General features: G+C 45.3%; 1 protein-coding gene across 4 annotated transcripts in view; it reads left to right on the top strand.

The window, feature by feature from the left end:
* MEGF11 (multiple EGF like domains 11) overlaps nt 1-25,640 on the top strand; it is a 384,734-nt gene that overhangs the window by 344,722 nt on the left and 14,372 nt on the right. For 3 of the 4 annotated variants that reach the window (XM_038420566.2, XM_038420568.2, XM_043493759.1), the window contains exon 22: nt 23,519-23,575. In XM_038420566.2, the coding sequence (XP_038276494.1) occupies nt 23,519-23,575 (57 nt within the window). Of the gene's footprint in view, nt 1-12,379; nt 12,447-17,931; nt 17,974-20,347; nt 20,365-20,614; nt 20,655-23,518; nt 23,576-25,640 lie in introns of all 4 variants that reach the window. The other variant, XM_043493760.1, reaches the window with a different exon arrangement.

The raw sequence follows: 25,640 nt of genomic DNA, 5'->3' as shown, positions 1-25,640 counted from the left end.
GTTTCCCAGCCTAGAGTGCCAGTTTGTCACCTCACCTCTTAAAATATTCAGCTGCTGGAAGGGAATAAAACCCAGAGAATGTTTTAGATCAGATTGGAAGCCATTTCCTTTCCTTTACTGCCCTCTGTCAATCGTTCAATTAAAAGGTTGTCATGGTGTTTTAAATAGAAAAACAATGGATTTTATATTTTTCTTAGAGTACTTATCAAAATATATGGCCTAGCTTTTCTTCTAGGTTCCCCGCTGTCTTACTTATTCATGAGAATGTGGTACAGCATTGTATTAGCTAGGCTGGCCTCTAATGTGCTGCTTTTCTATACAGTTTTCTAGACAATTAAGACAAAAGAGCATATAAATCCCCTAACGGTCACCTTAATGATTTTCGTTTCCTAAACCGTTTGCCTGATGCCATCCCCGCTCTCTGCAGTGAAATGTGCACACTTTGTACTCGGAGTACATGTCCATTTACAGTGAGGGCTGGGGTCACAACCGTCCCAGGGACAGAGCACAAAAAAGTGCGAGAAGAAAACAACAGGAATTCCCTGGGGTGTTGAGTGTGCCTAGACCAGAGAAAGTTGGATTTATAAGCATCCCTGTACTCGATAAGAGGCAGCAGGCCTTTGAGGCACTGAGCTGGAGCTGTTATAAGATTCCCGTATTAGAGGGCAGAGGGACAACCTGGGTGGAGGGGTAAGAGGAGAGGACAAACCTTGGTCCAGGTTGGGAACTCTTTTTCTCCCTCGTGCTGTCTCTCTCTCCCCATCTCTCCTTTCCTCCCACTACCAGTCCCTTATTTTTCCCTCCCTCTCCTGCTCCCTGCTGTCCCCTCCCTTTATTATCCTTTCCATTCGCCCCCTTATCCCTTTACCTGCGTCCTGTCTCATTCCCCCCTGCATTTTCTCCATCTTCCACCCTGTTGCCTGTTTTCTCTCCTCCCCCGTTTCCTGTTCTGTGTCCCCCCCTGCTCAGTGTAGCCTGCAGCAGCAGAAAGTCAGTTTCATTGAATGTAAGGGAGGTCAGGATATTGGCCAGATTGACCGGGAAACAAGGTAGGTGGGGATGGCTTTAAGCAGAAGCAAAGTGAGTAGCCATTAGTGACTCCTCTCTTGTGGGAGGGTCTCGCATTTCGTGCCAGACTTCAGTCTGAGTGACAAGCCTGTTTTTCTTTTCTGACAGTGAAACTAGAAAGAGAAGAAATATTGCTAGACCCCCATCCTTCTCCAGCAGCAGAGGGAGAGGCATCTTATGTCCAGATTTCCCCTTTTGCAGCTTGGGACTCAACAGTTGCTTGGGCCTTGCAGGTTGTAAAAGTAGCCCTGAAGCTAGAAGCTTGAGTTCAGAGAGAGAGAGAGAGAGAGAGAGTGCCTGGTCTTGTTGCCAGTGTGAGTCAGCAGAACAATTCTGCATCCATATGCAGGGTCCTAGCTCCTGACTCCAGGGTGAGGCAACAGAAGGGCTCTATGCCTCTGTACAGGGTGTGACTGTCAGACACGCTGTTACATTAAGTTAGCATCTTCCTTCCATAAGAGTGAGGTTACTAATCAAATTACTTGGGTTACTTGGGTCAAATTCTGCTGCCACTGAAATCAATAGCAGTATTTCCGTTGACTTCAGTGTGGTCAGAATTTCGCCCTTTGTATTGTCTCTACCTGTCTCTTGGATTGTTAGCCCCTTCAGTCAGGGACTGTCTTTATTTTTGGGTCTTGCATGGAACCAAGCATATAGTTGATATTTACCAAATCAGAATAATGGTTCAGGTTGTGCTGGTTTGGGATCAAATTTATCCCTGGTATTAACTCCATTGACTTCCCTGCAACTGGGCCATAATATTCACTGGGTCAAAACTTTCCAGGGTGGATGAATAAAGTTGGGCATTCAATTCCATATCTGCATTCTTCATGTTGGTCCTTTTAGTTGCCTCCCCTGATTTTTAAATGTGCTGAAGACCCAAACCTCCCATTGAGTTCACTGGAACCTTTCATGGGAAGAAGGACTGCTAGTCCTGTTAAGCGCAGCAGCGTCAATCCAGTAGGCTCCTGATTTTTCTGCAGCTGTTAAAGCAGTTTCTACACTTCACTAAAAGTTTCACATAAAATTAGAAATTGCAAAACAGAGGTCACTGGGGCACCCCACTAGTTAAAATTAATTTGTTCGCAAAAAACCTCATTAAAGTAGTTTTGACTTCAATTTACCAAAGAAAGGAATGAAAGTTGCACATATGGATCAAGGAGGCTTGTGTTCACTTGGTCCTTGGACACTTATACAGAGACTTAGGCTGGGACTGTGAAAGGCTTCTAAGGGCTTGATCCTGCTGCCACTAAAATCAATGGCTAAACTGCCATTGACATCTGTGGTGCAGGATCAGTGCCTAAGGGATTTAGCTACTTAGCTAACATTAAGCTTCTTCCAAAAATTCCATCCATGTCAAATAGTCCTAGTGATATTTATACTCAGGCTAGACTCTCATTGATCTCAATGAAAGTTTTGCCCAGATAAGAACTAGATTTCAGCCTTATATAAGTTTTTGTATGCTAGGATTTTTTTCATTGGGAAAATTTACTATAAGAGGGAAAAAATTCCAAAAACAGTTGGTCTCCACAGAAGATTAAAAGAATATTCCATCTTTGCAGAAAATAACTTAACGTAGAACAAAAAGACAGTTGTAATCAGTCTTCACACAATTACTGCATTGTAAAAACTCAGAAATGACCCACAACTATTTTCTTTTCTTTTTTAAATCAATTCTGGTCCAAAGCTCTTCATGTCCAGTTTTTGTTCAATGGACTGAGTTTAAATCATCTTGGAAGGATTAGATTTTTATCAGCGAATGCCAGTAAACGTCAATCACTCCAGTCTCGCCACCCAGCTGAGCCTGCCTTTGTGATAGATGGTCCTTTACACCAAGAACCACAGCAATATTCAGTTACTCCCAGTCCCAAACGACCAGTCACTTGCCTCAGTTCAATTGCACCTTAAATCTCTCACCAAAGACAACTTTTGTAGCCAATCCTATAATAAGCTATATAAAGATTCCTTAAACAGGAGAATTGTTTATAAGGTTAAAGCAGATAAACATAGATACACAAATGAGTTACAATTTTAAGTTTCAAAAGGTAATAGAAGCTTCTATAATTAGCAAGCTCTATATGCCCTTTAGGGCTAATCCAGGGTAAGCAGCTGGGGATCTCTTGCTCGTGCCTGGAAACACATTGCCTTCCTTTCTTTGCCATCCCCCCTCCCCCCTCGAGACCTAAAGAATAGCTCTGTGTATTCCTAAACCTTGTCTCTCTCACCAACAGAAGTTGGTCTAATAAAAGATACTATTTCACACATCTTATCTCTCTTATGTCCTGGGACCAACATGGCTACAACAACACTGAAAAATCACAACTTGTCAACATCACGTCAAAATAAACAAAGCAAATATCTTTAAATCAAACTCTAATAAGTCCTTTAGCAGCATTTTTCTTACTTTGCCTAGCTCCATTTCAATTATTATCTGTGGGAATATTTTTTCATCAGTTCATGTGTACAGTGAAACTGACATTTACCAGTACAAATCTAATCCTTCTACTCCTAGTTGCAAAGCTATCTGCTTTTTAGTGATTGATTGCTACTTGTCTGTGTTTATGACTGCCATCTCTGCACATGGCATATGATTATCTCTGTCAATGCTTTCCTTGGTTTAAAGAGAGAAAAAGGAAATGCTGAATAAAAACCGAATGACTCCTATCATGTCTATTAGTTCAGTCCAGATACACAGAGGAGCCTGCCCAGGTGCAAGCATGTCCAATCACCAGCCACTATTCTCAGGCAGAATGACTGTGATTAGAAATGTCACATGCAACCAGAAGGTTTATCATCTTTGTCTCTGCTTCTGTCTATCTTTTGGGGATGAGGGAGTGAGAAGAGGGGCTGAGAGGCTGGCGGGGAGATGACTAATGGACTGATAACACATTTTAGCTTTGCTGGCTGAGCAAGACAGAAAATTTGAAGGAATAGAATAAAGCAACAGACATTGCTACTGTTGTTCTGTTTGTTCTATCTAATGTTAGATTAATTGAGTCTTAGGCTTTAAGGCCAGAAGAGATCATTGTGATGATCTAGTCTGACCTTTTGCCTAGCACAGGTTATTGGACCACCCTGGATTAATAGTCGCGGTAGAACTAAAGCATATCTTTCACAGAGATTAGGGGAAAAATCAATTTGGATATTTTCCTTCAAATCTAGTGTTCTAGTATTAGTCCAAATTGTCTGTTGTTTAATGGGTGTAATCACACCTGTTATGAAAATAAACATGCAGACATGTAATACTGTGTCCCCATATCTGGAGTTATAAAGTGGGGTATTGTGTACACAAATGGATACTTGGGCCAACAAATGCTGGTTTGCCCAGCTAAACTGTTTCAGAAAGCAATTAGAGAACCACAGTACTATAGGTTTACATGTGTACATGCAGCTATCATCTCTTGTATTTTATACATTGAGTGCACACATACAAAATGGGAAATGACTGCCTAGGAAGGAGTACTGTGGAAAGGAATCATAGAATCATAGAATCATAGAATATCAGGGTTGGAAGGGACCCCAGAAGGTCATCTAGTCCAACCCCCTGCTCAAAGCAGGACCAAGTCCCAGTTAAATCATCCCAGCTAGGGCTTTGTCAAGCCTGACCTTAAAAACCTCTAAGGAAGGAGATTCTACCACCTCCCTAGGTAACGCATTCCAGTGTTTCACCACCCTCTTAGTGAAAAAGTTTTTCCTAATATCCAATCTAAACCTCCCCCATTGCAACTTGAGACCATTACTCCTCGTTCTGTCATCTGCTACCATTGAGAACAGTCTAGAGCCATCCTCTTTGAAACCCCCTTTCAGGTAGTTGAAAGCAGCTATCAAATCCCCCCTCATTCTTCTCTTCTGCAGACTAAACAATCCCAGCTCCCTCAGCCTCTCCTCATAAGTCATGTGCTCTAGACCCCTAATCATTTTCGTTGCCCTTCGTTGTACTCTTTCCAATTTATCCACATCCTTCCTGTAGTGTGGGGCCCAAAACTGGACACAGTACTCCAGATGAGGCCTCACCAGTGTCGAATAGAGGGGAACGATCACGTCCCTCGATCTGCTCGCTATGCCCCTACTTATACAACCCAAAATGCCATTGGCCTTCTTGGCAACAAGGGCACACTGCTGACTCATATCCAGCTTCTCGTCCACTGTCACCCCTAGGTCCTTTTCCGCAGAACTGCTGCCGAGCCATTCGGTCCCTAGTCTGTAGCGGTGCATTGGATTCTTCCATCCTAAGTGCAGGACCCTGCATTTATCCTTATTGAACCTCATTAGATTTCTTTTGGCCCAATCCTCCAATTTGTCTAGGTCCTTCTGTATCCTATCCCTCCCCTCCAGCGTATCTACCACTCCTCCCAGTTTAGTATCATCCGCAAATTTGCTGAGAGTGCAATCCACACCATCCTCCAGATCATTTATGAAGATATTGAACAAAACGGGCCCCAGGACCGACCCCTGGGGCACTCCACTTGACACCGGCTGCCAACTAGACATGGAGCCATTGATCACTACCCGTTGAGCCCGACAATCTAGCCAGCTTTCTACCCACCTTATAGTGCATTCATCCAGCCCATACTTCCTTAACTTGCTGACAAGAATGCTGTGGGAGACCGTGTCAAAAGCTTTGCTAAAGTCAAGAAACAATACATCCACTGCTTTCCCTTCATCCACAGAACCAGTAATCTCATCATAAAAGGCGATTAGATTAGTCAGGCATGACCTTCCCTTGGTGAATCCATGCTGACTGTTCCTGATCACTTTCCTCTCCTCTAAGTGCTTCAGGATTGATTCTTTGAGGACCTGCTCCATGATTTTTTCCAGGGACTGAGGTGAGGCTGACCGGCCTGTAGTTCCCAGGATCCTCCTTCTTCCCTTTTTTAAAGATGGGCACTACATTAGCCTTTTTCCAGTCATCCGGGACTTCCCCCGTTCGCCACGAGTTTTCAAAGATAATGGCCAAGGGCTCTGCAATCACAGCCGCCAATTCCTTCAGCACTCTCGGATGCAATTCGTCCGGCCCCATGGACTTGTGCACGTCCAGCTTTTCTAAATAGTCCCTAACCACCTCTATCTCTACAGAGGGCTGGCCATCTCTTCCCCATTTTGTGTTGCCCAGCACAGCAGTCTGGGAGCTGACCTTGTTAGTGAAAACAGAGGCAAAAAAAGCATTGAGTACATTAGCTTTTTCCACATCCTCTGTCACTAGCTTGCCTCCCTCATTCAGTAAGGGGCCCACACTTTCCTTGGCTTTCTTCTTGTTGCCAACATACCTGAAGAAACCCTTCTTGTTACTCTTGACATCTCTTGCTAGCTGCAGCTCCAGGTGCGATTTGGCCCTCCTGCTATCTTTCCTACATGCCCGAGCAATATTTTTATACTCTTCCCTGGTCATATGTCCAAGCTTCCACTTCTTGTAAGCTTCTTTTTTATGTTTAAGATCCGCTAGGATTTCACCATTAAGCCAAGCTGGTCGCCTGCCATATTTACTATTCTTTCGACTCATCGGGATGGTTTGTCCCTGTAACCTCAACAGGGATTCCTTGAAATACAGCCAGCTCTCCTGGACTCCCTTCCCTTTCATGTTAGTCCCCCAGGGGATCCTGGCCATCTGTTCCCTGAGGGAGTCAAAGTCTGCTTTCCTGAAGTCCAGGGTCCGTATCCTGCTGCTTACCTTTCTTCCCTGCGTCAGGATCCTGAACTCAACCAACTCATGGTCACTGCCTCCAAGATTCCCATCCACTTTTGCTTCCCCCACTAATTCTACCCGGTTTGTGAGCAGCAGGTCAAGAAAAGCGCTCCCCCTAGTTGGCTCCCCTAGCACTTGCACCAGGAAATTGTCCCCTACGCTTTCCAAAAACTTCCTGGATTGTCTATGCACCGCTGTATTGCTCTCCCAGCAGATATCAGGAAAATTAAAGTCACCCATGAGAATCAGGGCATGCGATCTAGTAGCTTCCGTGAGTTGCCGGAAGAAAGCCTCATCCACCTCATCCCCCTGGTCCGGTGGTCTATAGCAGACTCCCACCATGACATCACTCTTGTTGCACACACTTCTAAACTTAATCCAGAGACACTCAGGTTTTTCCACAGTTTCGTACCGGAGCTCTGAGCAGTCATACTGCTCCCTTACATACAGTGCTACTCCCCCACCTTTTCTGCCCTGCCTGTCCTTCCTGAACAGTTTATAACCATCCATGACTGTACTCCAGTCATGTGAGTTATCCCACCAAGTCTCTGTTATTCCAATCACGTCATAATTCCTTGACATCACCAGGACCTCCAGTTCTCCCTGCTTGTTTCCAAGGCTTTGTGCATTTGTATATAAGCACTTGAGATAACCTGTTGATCGCCCCTCATTCCCAGTATGAGGCAGGAGCCCTCCCCTCACAGACCTTCCTGCCTGTGCTTCCTCCCGGTATCCCGCTTTCCCACTTACCTCAGGGCTTTGGTCTCCTTCCCCCGGTGAACCTAGTTTAAAGCCCTCCTCACTAGGTTAGCCAGCCTGCTGGCAAAGATGTTCTTCCCTCTCTTCGTAAGATGGAGCCCGTCTCTGCCCAGCACTCCTCCTTCATGGAACACCATCCCATGGTCAAAGAATCCAAAGCCTTCTCTCCGACACCACCTGCGTAGCCATTCGTTGACCTCCACGATTCGACGGTCCCTACCCAGGCCTTTTCCTTCCACGGGGAGGATGGACGAGAACACCACTTGCGCCTCCAACTCCTTTATCCTTCTTCCCAGAGCCACATAGTCCGCAGTGATCCGCTCAAGGTCATTCTTGGCAGTATCATTGGTGCCCACGTGGAGAAGCAGGAAGGGGTAGCGATCCGAGGGCTTGATGAGTCTCGGCAGTCTCTCCGTCACATCACGAATCTTAGCCCCTGGCAAGCAGCAGACTTCTCGGTTTTCCCGGTCAGGGCGGCAGATAGATGACTCAGTCCCCCGGAGGAGAGAGTCCCCGACCACCACCACCCGCCTTCTCCTCTTGGGAGTGGTGGTCGTGGAACCTCCAACCTCAGGACATCGCATCTCATGCCTCCCAACCAGCGGAGTCTCCTTCTGCTTTCTCCCCCCAGACATATCATCTGGTCCACTCTCCGCATTGGTACCTGTGGAGAGAACATGAAAGCGGTTAGTTACCTGTGTCTGTGTTACTGGAACCCGGACATTCCGCTTACCTCTTCTGGAGGTCACATGTTGCCAAGCTTCTTCACTGGCCTCTTGGCTCCTCTGTGCAACCTGCTCTACATCTTTAGAGCTTTGTGCCCCTAGAAGGCTATCCTGAGTTTGGTCCAGAAAATCCTCAGTCTCTCGTATACAACGCAGGGTCGTTACCTGTTGCTCCAGACCTTCAATCTTCTCTTCCAATATGGAGACCAGCTTGCACTTTGTACAGACAAAGTCGCTTCTGTCCTGTGGAAGAAAGACAAACATGGCACATCCAGTGCAGGTCACAACAGCTGAACCCCCCCCTTCCATATCACCTACCTACTACGGAGCTTTCTCAGAGACGTTGGCAAGATGTAAGCCTCACTGGGCTCACTCCAGGCGAACTCCCAGGCAAACTCCTGCTGTGAGCTGCTCTGCTGTCCCCGCTGCTCCGCTGCCGCTCAGCTGGTTCGCGAGGCTCTGGCTATTTTCAAACAGCCAGGCTTCCCTGACGCAAACACACAGACACCCTAATGCCCGCCCCCTGCAGGCTAGCAGCCAATCAGACACTCACTCAGGCTCCCTCCCAGCAAACACACGCTCGGATACTTCCTCAGCAAGCAAACACACACACTCGGATACTTACCAGTCCCAGGCAAACTCCTGCTGTGAGCTGCTCTGCTGTCCCCGCTGCTCCGCTGGTTCGCTGCCGCTCGGGGTTATATCTGGGGTTATAGTGGATCATGAGCTAGGTATGAGTCAACAGTGTAACTTATTGCAAAAGAAGCAAACATCATTCTGGGCTATATTAGCAGGAGTGTTGTAAGCAAGATGCAAGAAATAATTCTTCCAATCTACTCCATGTTGATAAGGCCTCAACTGGAGCATTATATCCAGTTCTGGGTACCACCTGTCAGGAAAGTTGTGGATAAATTGGAGAAGGTCCAGAGAAGAGCACAAAAATGATTAAAGGTCTAGAAAACAAGACCTATGAGAAAAGATTTTAAAAAATGGGGTTTGTTTAGTCTGGAGAAGAAAAGACTGAAGAGGGACATGCTAAGAGTTTAAGTACATAAAAGGTTTTTACAAGGATAGTAGTTTAGCACTGGAACAGATTGCCTAGGGAGGTTGTGGAATCTCTGTTGCTGAAGGTTTTTAAGAACAGGTTAGACAAACACCTGTCAGGGATGGTCTAGTTATTACTTAGTCCTTCACTGAGTGCAGGGGACTGGACTAGATGACCTATTGAGGTCTCTTGCAGTCCTGCACTTCTATGGGTTCCCCGTGTGTGTACCAATCCACATTGGTACTCAATATATAAAACACATGGGACTCCTCCAAACAATTAGAAGCGAGTGTGGGGAAATAAGAACTGAATGATTTGGCCCATGGTTATTACAAGTCTTCCCTTAAACTAAACTCCAGAAAAACCTAAGAGCAAGAATGTCCAGCCCTGCCCTGGTGCAGGAGGAAAGGGAGATGGCATAAGGAGCCTCCCCAGTTTGTGCCACTGAGCGTTCGCTGCAGGACTTGGACCCACCCAAGTTCAAAGACCCTACAAGGCTAGGCCTTTAAATGGGATGAACCAATTGCCCTGCTCCCCACCTCTACAACAGCTAGCTGAGCTGCCCCACACAGAAGGGAGTGCCTGGCAGCAGATTTCCAAAAGATGGCAGAGTGGCCATGCCTCCACTGAGCTCTGGGGAGCATGGTGCTTGCTGCTGACACCTGCTTCCTGGAGCTCCCACTGGGGCAGTGCGCATTGGGTTTGTCCTCTACCACGAGTGCACAAAGTTTAAATGGCTCCAGGGTTTGTGATTCCCATGTACCTGGCTTTTTTTAAACCTACCGTGCCCACAGCCCCTACCGTAATCATACAGATTTAATTGCACAAAAATAAGTCTCACCAGTAAAAATACAAATGTACACCTTGCACTCCCTAAAAGAGAGCATCAATACAGAGCTGTGTGCAATGCTAATAACAAGCCCCTAAGGATCTTGTCCAATTCCATGTGTTGTTACTAACTCCAAACTCAGCCACGATTTAGGAAAGTTCCCTGAGCCCTTCAGGCAAATCCAATTCATGCTTTCACATTAGAACTGTGACTTTGGACATCTTTGCGCTGAGGCCAGGTGAAACTTGGCAGTTTCAGTTGGAATTCACAAGGAGGTTTGGATCCATTCAAACCCAGAACAAAGTGAAATTCTAGTGGTACGAACACATGAGAATCACAGCATGAATGGGCTTTGCACAGTTCCAGTCTCACTACGGCACTAGGAGCACTCACCCAGTACCATGTGAAGTTTTGTTCTACACTAGGAATAGTGAATTTCAGATTGTACAATTAAAGTGACACTTTATATGCATTTCTTGAGAAACCTGTTAGCTTTAAGCACACTACATATGGTTCAGTACACACCAATAGATATCGTATAGAAAAATTTAGTCTGAGGTAGTTTTTGTTCTGAGTTTGAAATAAAAGCTTGTATATCAGATTCACTGCATGCAGTTGGAAATTTACTATAGCGTTTCCATTCTGACTATTGGGAATGCCAGAAACACCGGGCTAAAGTCAAACACTGGAGCATGGGAAATAAATGTTGTGTTTTGTAACATGGTGTCCGCAGTAACTAGATAGCTGTTAGAGCTGGGCAGGAAACATTTTTTCCTTCCCAAGAGAGTCTTCAAGCTTTCAAAAAGTTTTCCTGGCCCAAGATCTACCAAAATCTTGAAAATGTTTGCAAACAATAATCCAAGAGAAATTTCAAATCCTGTTGTTTGAAATGTTTTGTTTTGAGTTTGAGCTTTGCCTTTTTTTTTTTGGTTTAAATTAATTGAAATTTTGAAAAACCCAAAAATTTTCATTTAAAAATGTTGAAATGGAATGGCTGACAGATTTCAAAAAAGATTTCAAAACATATTTTTTCAAAATTGCCCTTTTCCTACAAATAGTTTTGTTTCAATGTATCGTCATTTTCTGACCAAACGTTTCATTGGAAAATTCCCAACCAGCTGTAGTGCCTACAGCAAATCACAGGTCCTTCCTGTTTGTCCATAGGCACCTTGGCTCTAAATGTAAGGTCCATAAATTCAATAGTGCTAACCTCTCTGCATAGAGACCCAGAATGTGAATGAGCCCTGCACAACCACCAGAGTGCATAAGGACTCTTTCCTTCTGCTCCTTCCAGTGTGAGGATGGAGCCAAAATCTGTCTGCATAGGTCAACATACAAGGGGAGCATTGTGCACCAGCTCAGTGGTTGGTGCAAAGTGCCCACCCTAGAACAGTACTACGGAGGTCATACCTCAGATATATACCAATCTCTCCAGTGCTGCTTCTTCCATTGTGTCTCTGCAGTGCCCCCTAGACCAGGCTTGTGACTAAATGCCAGTCTGGCTCAGTTTAGGCTTATCTTGACATACATTCTAGAAATGGAAGCAAACTCAAGAGCATATGGTAATGCGCTTAATACAATAGCAGCCTTCACTGGACGCTGCTGTTTTCTGTTGCTGGCAACATGAGCTGTTTTCCTTTTCGACTTTCTCTATCTGCTCTAACACAGAAGCCAGCTGCTAGTGCAGCCTTGGCACATGGCATGACCCAGATGCCAGTCTCTAAGATAAAACTTCCCAGCAGTGGTGTATGGATGGAAGCCCTGGACTCCCTTCTGCTTGTGCTGGCAGATCTGTCTGTGGCTTCATGCCTTGTTCTTCTTGATGTTATTTTCCTTGAATTGTGAGAAATCTTGTACCTGTTATATCTGTTAACTAAATATATCGATAAATAATTAAATCCACCTTATTCCAAACAGCTCATGCCTGCATGCTTATGTAGGTTTTTTTTGCTATATTCATCTTCATCATTTGCTTTGAAGCTGCCAGTATGCGTCTCTCTTTGCACAAACATTTGATTCATAATTAATGGTTACCCTAGGAAGTCGTGCGTTTTTCCAGCATGTTTGTGTATATTGCTTGGTGAAGTGTCCTTCCTTTTGTGATTTTTCCCATATCGACGCTAAAAACTTTCAAATTATATAAAGGACTGAGTTGATGAGGCAGAAGTAATAGTCACCTACCATTTTGGTTTATGGTATAGTTGAGCCAAGGTCTTGAGTGGTAGAGTTGTTTGTTTCAGTGTTAACCCATTGTCGTGCTTTTTGAACAGCTCAGTAACAAAGTCCCTGACAGAGAAACTGCAGACCGGAGACCATACAGCTATCTGAATGAACTAGGTCAGTAATTTTAAACAATTTAATTGTTTAAGTAGAATTTAGAGCAATTCCAAGTCCAGTTCAGTCATCCATAAAGGCACTAACAATAAAATAATATTGGCATTGTTGTTACTTCACTGAAAGAATTACTAGTGGTGAAAGATTTAGACTTGACAGTAGTTTTCTTTACCCCAAACCACACCTTGTGGAAACCTGAGTGGACGATCTGGCTTTCTGGTTTGGTCTGTTGAACCACATTGATCTATTCCATGCATGGGATGTCCTTTTGGAACTGACTTAGAACAATGAAACTCATTCAAGTTGAGATTTCTGACCCTCTTTCCTGCTTAACTGATATAAATTAATAAATAAGTTAGGAACCCTACAAGCCTTACTCATCAAAATTCCTTTTGAAGCCTGTAGCTGGAAAGGAGGGGTGGGGTAGGAGCTACTACATCCCAGTTAATCCTCCAGTGGCCAGTTTTAGATCTGCTTGGCACCACCAGTGTGGTACAAAGCAACCCAACTGTAACAGTGAATTAGGCCCAATGTTCCTTTTCATTCCCAGCATGAGTTCTGACACAGTTTGAGCAACTGGTACCTCTAAGAAGATAAAATGCCATGTTTTGTATATTGCTCAAAAGCTATCCTGTCTGAGAACCTGAAATGTAGCTCATCAATGGCAGAATGCATTTGCTGGAAATAAAGTGCGCAGAAAGTCTAGGAGTAAGCAGAATTATGTGAGATCTCACAAGGCAGAGGAATGAATGTGAAATACCATTGGGCCTTACACCTGTCACTATTCCCCTGGTTAGACAGTGCTTCATTGGCACTAAGGATAGCAATGCCTATGCCCATAGACCAAGTGTCATTTTCAATTCCTGCTTCAGGAAAATCACAAACCTGTAGGATTTCAATGCAAAGCTTTCTGCATCACCAGCCATTGATTGCTCATCTGCATGGTAATTCATAGAGCTGCTGCTGCTATCCTGATGTGTGTTTGCCTGTCGTAGGTGGAGATTGAGGGGAAGACACATAAATTCTGCCCAAACAAAGTTTGTCTTCATCTTAGTTTTTCCTCTACCACTTTATCACTCCTTTACTTGCAAACACTATTTTCATTTGCTTGTGGCCTCTTGCATTTCCTGTGTACCAGACTTGGTTTGCACACCTGTGTGGTTTTTTTTCCTAGCAGAAGCATTTCTGGGTGCCTTTGGATACGAAAAGAGTGACATTCAATAATGATGAGCAGGTTAGTAAGAGATCTCAAGGAAAAATGGATACAATTTCTTTCCATTGCACTTTGTAGCCCAGATGTCTTGTTTTAAACAGGATTTTCCAGAAAACGTTCAGTTTCACATAGAAGCATAAAAATTGTGCATTTTTTCTGAGTTTTAGCACGGAAATTGATGATTACCCAGCCTTATTTTCAAAATATTGAGGTTTTTGCTCCAAAACACGGCCATTTTTGCATGAAAAATGAGCAGATTCTCATTTGAAAATGCTGCTGCTTTTGAGCAATAAACCTCTCTGATTCGGCCCATTTTCTCAAATTCACACTGAACTGTGAAAACCTCAAATTCTGAGTCGCAAATAGTTTTCACAGCCCTTCCAGGGAGTAGCATTTCAATGGAACATCTCCTGGTAGGGCTGAATGCTGGATCCTGATCCCAAAACCATACACTGGGCAAAAGATGGTGGCAGAGGGTTGCTCCTTTATTGTATCCCCGCAGAGCACCAGAAACAGTAGGTGTGTAGGTTAGGTGGAAATGGGGAAGACAAATCCATGGATGCTCAGTGGCAGACCAACCACCACGGATGGGAAACTCTTATCTTCTTCCATTGCTTCTCTGGCTCCTTCATCAACCATCTCACTTGTTTTCTCTTGCTGAGATAATAGTGCTGAGGGAGGTGCTTTTCTGACCTACCAGACCAAAGGATCAGCTCCCAAGGCTCCAACAATCAGCTTAGAAATTGCAACTATTATAAACACAAATTCCAGAAAACAAGATCAAATCTAAGAATCCCTCTTTGGAGACTAACTCTGAAATATCCAGATGTTAGGCCCTACAAATTCAGAAAGAATTTTCCATTCTACATTCTTGCTTGGATCTGAGACCTTGAATCTGGTTTCTGCACAGGAATAGTAACTACTTGTATATGTGTGTGTGTGTGTATATATGTGTGTATACAGACACACACACACACAGAGGTCTGGAAGGACCTAGGGGACATGCTAGCAGGCTTTTCCTGTGCATTATTCCCCTGCCATTCCGGCGCATAGCTAAAAAAGTAACTGCATGTGTAGATGACAAAACAGAACCTTAGGTAACCTTTTCTCCTTCTCCCTATCATGCTAAGGGGACCTATACAATAAATCTTAGATATTTGTGGTTTCTACAGTTAAGGTTGTTCGGGCAGGCTGGACGTGTTTTTACACCTTTGGGAAACATCTTTCCTTTTGATTGACCACAATTGCCAATTTACAACATCTGTCTTTGCTGGGTTATGGGTCATTCCCTGTTTTCTTAGTGGAAAAGAGAGAGAGAAATGCTGTCTGGGAGCCATGTTTCAAGTTTCCCATCTCAAGGACTGATCGTAATTGGGGCAGGGAGGAATGGGCAAAGGAATGGTGCCATCTTTCAGCTGCAAGCTCTTTAATCATGGTCCAGTAATGACGAAAATCTAGGTGAGAAATCACTGTGGGAAGGACTAGTGACAGCTTATCCATTGGTGGCTGAACATGGGAACAGAACTGTGTAAGAATGATTGAGCACATGGGCGCGGACTATTATCAACACACTGCATTAACAAACTCTCTACATTTATAACTAAGGGCCCAGTCCAACTCCCAATGTGAGTCTGTCCGTTGAGTTTAATGGTAGCTGTTTTGGATCCAATAGAAGGGAAGCAGCTCAGGAACAAGTGAGTCATCCATATGCAGTGCTGTCAGTGGGGTTGTATGGAATTTGGCCCAGCATCCTTGCAACTTCCTTAGTGCACACTAATGCCTTTTAGACTTGTAGATCCAAGAAGCAGAGTCAAAGTGCAATAAGAGCTTTAAGTAGCATAGAATGGGCCAAATCCACCCAGTTGCATCAGCATATTCTTTACTTGTTTTACTGAGTAGTCATTTTTCATACCTTTGATTCCTGCTGGAAAGTGAACTCACTAGAGAAGGAATGGCAGGCTTTGGCAGGGACCAGGCTTTTAATTGAGTCCACAATATTCACACATTCAGATGTTTAGGAATATGTGGAAGGGCTATTTGGATCTCAGTCAAATTTCCATCGGACTTTATCATCATAACTGGCACATTTCCCTCCTGGATTCTAAACTGGTTGGTCAGAGCTGGTGCACAGAGGTAATTGTATCTGTTTACAGGGATTGGAGGAACCTTGATGGTGACAGGTACCCTTCAGACAGATAAACCCCAGTACACAACTTATTGTCATAGATGCACTTCAGAGAGATCAGTATTTGAGCTGTAGACTTTGATTTGGGATTTATTACTTGCCTGCATTACTTGCATGAAACCTAGTCCTGTCAGCTTCAGGGAGTGGCTTGTCTTTGTTTTTTTTCTCTTCCCTGCTTCCCATTCCAGGAATTTACTGAATGTACTGCCTGTTTGTCTGGCTGTAGAATATTCTGGGTCATGTTTTTCTGGAATGGGTGACACCCTACAATAACAAGCTAGTATGTGTGTGCCATGGAGAAAAAAATATCAGTAAAGTGTACAGATTTTAGCCTCCAAAGCCCATACTAAACACGTCCAAAGTCTCAAACCCCAATACATTAAAAAACCCACCACATTATTTTGCTAATTTAATCAAGTCTTGGAAGCAACAGGCTGTAAACAAGAATGGCTGATTCTGTCTGCCATGGGGCTTTTTATGATGCTGTCTCCAAATGCAGTGTCTGAGCACCTGGTTTGGGGTACATTTGCAACAACTAAGCAGCCATTACAAATACAGATATGCTTCAGTTGTTTGAGATAGGCCTGAGCCACAATGTTTGGATCCAAATGTGGTTCAAAATTTTCTCAAATGTCAGGGTCTGTGGGAGAATGCTTCAGTCCAGGATTTTGGTATGGTCTGTAATAGAAGAGACCAGTACCATACTGTGGATTTAGACCGAGACCCAAACTTTCCCTAAATTCAGGGTCTCCAGAACTGGAATATTATGTATTTTCATATTTCTTCCTTTTCCAGCTAACAAAATAATAGAGCACACGTCTCTTAGCAGCTCTGGGGCCCTGCAGGAGAATTTTGAGGAGTGTTGTAAACACCAGTATCAAAAGAGGGTTATGAAAGCCTGATGTAGCAGCAGGGCCGTCCTTACCCATACGCAAAGCATGCAGCTGCGTAGAGCACCAGGAAATTTGGGGCACCGTACTGCTCCAGCCCCTGCTCCGACTTTTCCCCAGGCCCCAGCCCCACTCCCCTGAAGCTTGCAGCCAGGCCTGACCCTGAACTCACCGCCGTGGTAAGTGGAGTGACCTGGCCCCAGCCTTCTCCACTCCCTGGCTCCCAGCCATGCCGCCGGCGAGCTGGGGGGCAGTTCCCCCCTCCCCCCAAGCCTGGGAGCCAGGGGAGTGGAGCAGGCTGGGGTCGGGTCACTCCACTTCCCCCAGCTCCCGCCCATGGAGGCCTGGGGCCAGCCGCTCCTCCCCCCACTCCCCTCCCATGGAGGCCAGGGGGGCTGTGTAGGGCACCAAAATAGGTAGGGACAGCCCTGTGTAGCAGAGAGAAAGTGGGTGTGGGTGTGGGGAGATCTTGCTCATAGGGTTTTGGAAATTAGGTTGAATTGTGTTGATGTTACTCCTGTTAGATTTCCGTTCATCTCTTTAAAATCTTGAGTCCAGATCGCTCCAACAAAAGAAACATTTCTGAAATATACTATATGTATGGAACACACATATGTATATGTATACATATACATGGCAATCAGTCAACCAGTGTTCTCTGGCTCAGTGGAAGGTGACTTGATCGTTATTTTGGTCCGTCTGGTATGCTGTTCAATAATAAAACTAGCAATTATATTGTCTTTGGCAGCTGCCTTACCACAGGGCACATACTGGAATGTGTTTAAAACGTTAGTCATAGTTTTCTGTCACTTTTACCCAACATTTAGTGAACATGTGATATGTTCTGTTCTGGGTTCCATGTGCTCTCTGTTCCTCTTCTCCGGCCTGGTTTGGTTTTTGTGTTTAGCTTATTAGGCATTAGAAAAGAGGGGAAAAGTCATGAAAATTACACCGGGAGGTTCTTTGAAAGGTCACATTTTTGATTTTGGAGGATAAGGAAATGATTGACATTGCATTAGGTAACAGAGACCTAACTTAAACTGTTGCAGTCTGAGGGTTAGTGCTTCACTAGGCAGACATCAGCCTTCCTCATGCCCATGCTGCATTCTGTATTCTTTCCTTTCGCCCAGCTGCATTATGCTAACCAAGCCTGCTAATTCCTGGCCTTTCCATTTTAACTGTCCAACGGTACACAAATAGACACTCACAGAAAACTCAGTAAGCAAGGAGAATCTCCAGAAGGTTCTTTCTGTTTACAAACTGGGCTTTACGGACACAATTCTGCAAACCCTCATTCAAGCAAGTCATCCTTACATGAGTAGCCACAGGAAGTTCAGTGGGACTTGTGCAGGTATGGTCCACTCATTTGGGTAAGGACTATTTGCATGGTTAAGAGGTTGCAAGACTGAGTCCTGTGCATTCAGAAAAGCTTGGTCCATCAAATAGTTAAAACCAACAGGTGAGGTGACTGTTAGAGACGGGCCCAGGCTGGATTTGGATGGGAACGTTTGGGACGATTGGGGCGTCTGGATCATAAGCTTTGGCTCAGCCTTGTCTCTCCTTTTAATGAGAAATAGACAAATCTTAAATATAAAGGATATTTGCAAGGTTATGCAGCAAAATATTGACCTACTTGGTAACCTGGAAAGTAATTGGATAAGGCAGATCTCATTATTATTTCTATATTACCATAAGTATGCATGGTGGTTTGCAGACAAATAAAAGCTGAGGTCCCTGCTCCAAGCAGCTTACAAACTAAAGGCCAAATTCAGCTCTCAGTTGGAGTGACTCAGGAGTATGTGTATTGCCAATGTCAATGGTACAAGTTGCACTGAAGTTACACTAATAGAATTGAGATCAGAATCTGGCCCTCATGAAGAGTTACTGAGGGATTTCACAAAACTGGGTGACTGGACAAGAAAGTGGCAGATGAAATTCAGTGTTGATAAATGCAAAGTAATGAACATTGGAAAACATAATCCCAACTATACATACAAAATGGTGGGGTCTAAATTCGCTGTTACCGCTCAAAAAAGATTTTGGAGTTACTGTGGATAGTTCTCTGAAAACATCTGCTCATTGTGCAGCAGCAGTCAAAAAAGCGAACAAGCTGTTGGGAATCATTAGGAAAGAGATGGCTAATAAGACAGAAAATATCATAATGCTGCTATGTAAGTCCATGGTATGCCCACACCTTGAATACTGTGTGCGGTTCTGGTCTCCTCATCTCAAAAAAGGGATATGAGAATTGGAAAAGTACAGAGAAGGGCAACAAAAATTATTAGGCGTATGGAACAGCTTCCATGCAAGGAGAGATTAAAAGGACTGAGACTGTTAAGCTTGGAAAAGAGACGGCTAAGGGGGGATATGATGGAGGTCTATACAATCATGACTGGTGAAGAGAAAGGAAATAAGGACGTGTTATTTACTCCTTCACATAATTCAAGAACCAGGGGTCATCTGATTAAATTAATAGGCAGCAGGATTAAAACAAACATAAGGAAGTACTTCACACAACGCACAGTCAACCTGTGGAACTCATTGCTGGGGATGTTGTGAAGGCTAAAAGTATACCAGGGTTCAAAAAAGCATTAGATAAACTCATGGAGGATAATTCCATCTGTGGCTGTTAGCTAAAATGGTCAGCATTGCAACTTCATGCTCTGGATGTGGACACAAGAACAAATGGGTATAAACTGGCCACCAGGAAGTTTAGACTTGAAATTAGACGAAGGTTTCTAACCATCAGAGGAGTGAAGTTTTGGAATAGCCTTCCAAGGCAAGCAGTGGGGGCAAAAGATCTATCTGGCTTTAAGATTCCTACTCGGTAAGTTAATGGAGGAGATGGTATGATGGGATAATGGGATTTTGGTAAGTAATTGATCTTTAAATATTCAGGGTAAATAGGCCTAATGCCCTGAGATGGGATACTAGATGGATGGAATCTGAGTTACCCAGGAAAGAATTTTCTGTAGTATCTGGCTGGTGAATCTTGCCCATATGCTCAGGGTTTAGCTGATCGCCATATTTGGGGTCGGGAAGGAATTTTCCTCCAGGGCAGATTGGAAGAGGCCCTGGAGGTTTTTCGCCTTCCTCTGTAGCATGGGGCACGGGTGACTTGAGGGAGGCTTCTCTGCTCCTTGAAGTCTTTAAACCACGATTTGAGGACTTCAATAGCTCAGACATAGGTGAGGTTTTTCGTAGGAGTGGGTGGGTGAGATTCTGTGGCCTGCGTTGTGCAGGAGGTCGGACTAGATGATCAGAATGGTCCCTTCTGACCTTAGTATCTATGAATCTGTGTCCCTAAACCTCTAATTGCCAGAAGCTGGGAGTGGATGACAAGGGATGGATCACTCGATAAATTGCCCTGTTCAGTTTGTTCCGTCTGAAGCCTCTGGCACTGGCCACTGTTGGAAGACAGGATACTGGGCTAGCTGGACCATTGGTCTGACCCAGTTTGGCCATTCTTAGGGTCTTAGCTAATCATCTATATCCTTAGTTTCTGAACTATCAAATTGCAGGAACGTGTTAGTGGATCTAGACAACAGTCACCAATAGTTTATTTAGAAATCTTCATCAGGACGTTGGTTTAGATCTTCATAGGTGTAATGGAGAGATTTCTATATACATCTCATGAGGACACCCAGCATAGATAAAACAATACTGTACATAGTATGACAAAGGTCCTCCTCTGCCTTGGTGGGTCCTGCACTTATTGGCGGATTTGCTCGCCTCAGAGATTCATAGCTGCCCTCAGTTTGGCCACTTTTGCTAGTGGCTCAAACCTGCCGTTCACTCAGCTAACCTCATCACTGGCCAGCATGGGGAAAAGGAAGGAACAATCCCCACAGTCTCTGCTGGTCCACCTAGTGGGTTGGGGGACAGGCCAGAGACCTTCCCCTCTGGTGAGATCCACAGTCCAGGTCAACTCCTCCTGTATCCAGTTGGGGCTGTGGGGGGAACCCAGGCCGCGCTCTACTCCGGGTTCCAGCCCAGGGCCCTGTGGATCACAGCTGTCTACAGTGTTTCGTATAACACCTGTGTGACAGCTACAACTCCCTGGGCTACTTCCCCATGGCCTCCTCCCAACACCTTCTGTATCCTCACCACAGGACCTTCCTCCTGGTGCCAGATCGTGTTTGTACTCCTCAGACCTGTAGCAGCACATCCTCTCACTCTCAGCTCCTTGCGCACCCCTCACTGACTGTAGTGAGGTCCTTTTTAAACCAGGTGCCCTGATTAGCCTGCCTTAATTGATTCTAGCAGCTTCTTAATTGGCTCCAGGTGTCCTAATTAGCCTGTCTGCCTTAATTGGTTTTAGCAAGTTCCTGATTGTTCTGGAACTGCCCGTTACCTTACCCAGGGAAAAGGGACCTGCTTAACCTGGGGCTAATATATCTGCCTTCTGTCACTCTCCTGTAGCCATCTGGCCTGACCCTGTCACAATAGATTGACTTCATGTTTCAGTGAACAGGAGTTATTGTTTCTCAGGGTAAATCTTGACCTGATAAGTCACTAAATCATGCCGTTCCTCTCTACAGACATCATTATCTGCTTATTAATCCCTAACATCTACTGGGATAGCACCCTACAACATCGCTCCAATTTTATTCCATGCTTGTTTTTTCTCTAAATATGGTGGCTTTAATCAATATTTTCAAGCCATTGGCAGGGACTCGGTCATGTTCTAAGGATTCTGAGCCACCAAGCAAGGTTGTTCCTCTCTGCTCTGTTACTGCTTTTGTAGGTCGGGGACTTTTCACATGATACTGCTGCATTTCATAAGCAGTGTCCCGTCCTATGATCCTCACCCATTGCTCATTGTAGGCTGGGACTGCTGCTGCTCCCTTTTTACTGGGATAACCCACTCTACCTCACTAATCCTAAAGTGAGGTGTCTGCTGCCATCTCTGTTCCATACAGGCCGAACTGCTTATCTCCATCCCAATTACTATTTCATTGTAATTGGGCTCCTTCTCCTTGCCCAACCCTGCACAATACACTCCCCACCATTTGTTCTCCATCCCCACTTCTGCAACTGTGCTGGGCAGGTAGTTCTGCTCCTCGTGGCTGATGCTCTGAATGTTGACTCTTTCTATAGTTATTCTGGACACTATTAAGGGCTCAATGTCCCCTTAAGGTAGTGCCCCACATTTGGGAATGTTGTGGAGTTGCACATTCCATTTCAGAGGTGAAAGGTGTCCTGGCACACCACCAACTCCAGGGGAAGTGTGCTCACTTATATCTCCATGCATGTAAGCAGATGAGACTCTGGTACACACGAGACACTGCATTGAGTGAGAAGGTGCCATTTTCACAGGTTCTTTCCACTTCAGCTGCACTGGAACCAGTTCTCCATTGCACTTAGAGCCCCTTTCTGCAACTATGGCAAAATAAAAGGGCCTTCAAGAGGGCAAAAATAACCCCCAGGGAATACCCTTATGTAAGAGGGCTCCCCCACTGGCCTAGAACTGCCAGAGCAGCCCTGTCCCACTCCAGCTCCTGGAGGATATGCTGGCAGAGGATGGAGGGCGAGGAGGAGGCAGGCTGGGACAGGAAGGTGGTTCATAGCTGGCTATGGGAAGTAAAGCTCCAGAATACAGGGAGCACTAAGGTGGTGCAGAGCCACCTTTGCCCTGCCCCTCCAGCCCCCTTTCCTATGCTCTGCTCAGGGATGGAGAAGTTGTGAATCAGGGCTGATGGTTTTTAACTTTGGACTGTTGGTAACCTAAGGCCAATGGTGACTTATTCAGTGAAAAACAAGGCTGCAGCCACCACCTCTGGCATGAAGGAGGAGCCGTGTGGATACTGCAGGTTGCTGCTGTGGGGTGGAGGGGTGAGAGATCATTCTTGTTCTCTGCAGAGACCAAGGACACTTCAGAATGAATAGTTAAGAGAATCCTTGAACATCTGATTCACAGAGCTTCTCTAACAACATAGCTTGGTTCCTAGATTGTGAATTTTAGAAGTTACAGCGATATGGTGCTATTTCTGTAACTGAGTTTGCATTGGCTCTGCTAGATCGTAAGAAATGCCAGATGATGGAGTTAAGAAGAATTTAGGAGCTATAGTTGGTGTTCTCTTAAACCTGGTTGTTACCTGGGGTGATTTTAAGCAACACCAGTTAGTAAAATCAAATAGGATCCCCTCCCCAACAAGTAACTTGCGTGGCATGTTCCATGGAATTTCATAAGTCAATTTCTTTGAAATTGGCAGCCTGCTGTAAATTGCTACACTTTCAGCCATCTGTGCAGCCACTTCAGGATAATTGTCTTGTCTGTTTATTAAATCGTGCAGATTTTAAAGTGAAGTCAACATCTCTGAACCAAAGCTAGTGAATAAACAACTTTCAAATCCACAGATGAAACGTCCCCTAAAATTAACTGTCTTGCAATATAAACTGGTCCATAATCTGAAACTTCTAGTGTTATATTGGTTTGTTTGCGGTGTTTCGGTTTTGTTTTTTGCATACATCTAAACCTAATTGCTTCACTAGTGAGCTTATCAGCAGGGTTTTTTTTTCTGCTCTCCTGAACGATAGTCAAAAGTGATGTCCTGATTCAGGAAAGCACTCCTATTCAGAGAAACTCTTAAATATGATCTTAACTTCAAGCATGTGCTTAAGTCCCGTTGAAGTCAAAGTGGGGCTCAAGCACATGTTTAAAGGTAAGCCCATGCCTAGGGTCCTTGATGAACAGAGGGGAAAGAGTATATGCTACGCATTAGTCAAAGCACTCCAATTTACATAAATATTCATTTGTTTTCCATTATATATCATTTTTATGCAGGTGCTTGTGGGATGGATAGACGTCAGAACACATACATAATGGAAAAAAGCTTCAAAGGTATAGTATCGAATGCCTGCAGTAACCCTAGCAAGGAGTTTGACAGGAGGGGTGTGGTAGAAGAGGTGAGATAGGAATCCTGAACACCTGAAAAATGGTTGCCTGTGAAAAGAAAGCAGCAGAACGATGAGGTACAAAATACACCTTAATGGCTCAGTGAGTGGCCCTCTTGACTCTGAGCCAGAGGTGTATGACCCTTAAATTATGGATGCAAGTCTTCACAAGGTCATAGGCTTAATACCTAGTGTAATACTTGCAGGGGTCCAGCACTGCTATTGTCATTTGAATGAGTTGGTAAACCAAGATGTGTCTAGCTAGGTGGAAGTTAAAGCTCCCTAGCACAGTTGAAGACCCTAAGCCTGCATAACTACCAAGGCTTTGAGGAACAATTGCTGAACGTGTAATGGCCTCTGTCTGTGCCTGCTAAGTTGCTACGGTCACTTAACGTATTGTAGGGAGCCCTTTCAGTGTGCACAAAACTATTATAAAAACAAACTGCCTTCTAGCCGAGCAGTGTGAGCTACCCAAAGAGAATGTATACAACAGGCATTTTAATCAGTCACTCCAGCATTAAATAATTAAACAAACACTGAGCCAAATGCAGCTTGGAACGGTGGAGCCTGAACACAGCTCAGACTCAAGCCCAGCTTCCTTTATATGTCAGAAACCCAGGGGCTGCTTTATTTCTAATTGACTTGGGTTATTCAGGTTTTGAAGGTGAGAATTTTACTCATAATGAGCCCTGAGCCCACAAACCCTTCCTCAGACAAGACTCCCATTGACTTCCATGAATCTTTGGGTCAGTGAGGACTGCAGGGTTGGTCCAGAAGGTGAAACAAGGGGGACTCAGTATCCCTCTAGAACATGGGTCGGCAACCGTTTAGAAGTGGTGTGCCGCATCTTCGTTTATTCACTTTAATTTAAGGTTTCGCGTGCCAGTAATACATTTTAACATTTTTCTGAAGGTCTCTCGCTATAAGTCTATATATTATATAACTAAACTATTGTCGTATGTAAACAAGGTTTTCAAAATGTTTAAGAAGCTTCATTTAAAATTAAATTAAAATGCTGATCTTACGCCACTGGCCCACTCAGCCCACTGCCAGCCTGGGGTTCCGTTCACCTAGGCCGGCAGCGGGCTGAGCAGGGCCTGCAGCCGGGACTCTGGCTGGCAAGGGGCAGGCAGCCAGAACCCCAAACCGGCAATGGGCTAAGCAGGGCTGGTGGCCGGGACCCCGGCTGGCAAGGGGCAGGCAGCTAGAACTCCAGATCGGCAGTGGGCTGAGCAGGGCTGATGGCCGGGACCCCAGACTGGCAGTGGGCTGAGCAGCTCAGCTCGCTGCCACTCAGCCCGCTGCTGGTCTGGAGTTCCATCTGCCGGCTCCTGCCAGCCGGGGTCCCTGCTGCCGGGCCCGCTCAGCCGCTGCTGGTCTGGAGTCCTGGCCCTGTCCACACAGAGTAGGTACCTACCTTCTTCCTGGTTCTAGCCATTCTCTTCCTCTCTCTGCACTGAGATGAGGGTGGGAGCGTGCTGAGAACAGGGCTGGGGGTGAAGGATCAGGCTGAGGGTTGGGGTGCAGGGTCTGGCCAGGAGCTAGAATGAGGGAGGAGGCTCAGGATTGGGGCAGGAGGTTTGGGTGTGGAGCGCTTACCTGGGCAGCTCCCATTTGGTGCTAGGGGTGCAGGTGGGAATGTGGGAGGAGTGTGTGTGCAGGAGCTCCCATTTGGTGCTCAGGGTGGGAGTGGGAATGTGGGGGGTACAAGAGTCAGGGCAGGGGGCTGCGGGTGTGTGAGGAGGGTGCAGGAGTTAGGGCAGGGGGCTCGGTATGTGGGGGGAGGTGCTGTAGTCAGGGCTGGGGTTGTGGGGGGGTGCAGGGGTGAAGGCAGAGGGCTGGGTGTGTGGGGGGGGTGCAGGGGTCAGGGCAGAGGGCTGGAGGGGATATGCCCTGATTCCACCCCTTTCCCCAAGGTCCCCGGAGCAGAGAGCGCACTGCGGCTCCACTTTTACCTCTCCCACTCTGCAGCAAGGGCCGTCAGCTGATCGGCCGCAAGGAGGGAGAGAAGG

This window comes from Dermochelys coriacea, chromosome 10, assembly GCF_009764565.3.
Source record: "Dermochelys coriacea isolate rDerCor1 chromosome 10, rDerCor1.pri.v4, whole genome shotgun sequence".
Classification (NCBI taxonomy): Eukaryota; Metazoa; Chordata; order Testudines; family Dermochelyidae; genus Dermochelys; species Dermochelys coriacea.
Note: the sequence above shows the minus strand (reverse complement) of the source record. Positions and strands in the feature narration are given on the sequence as shown.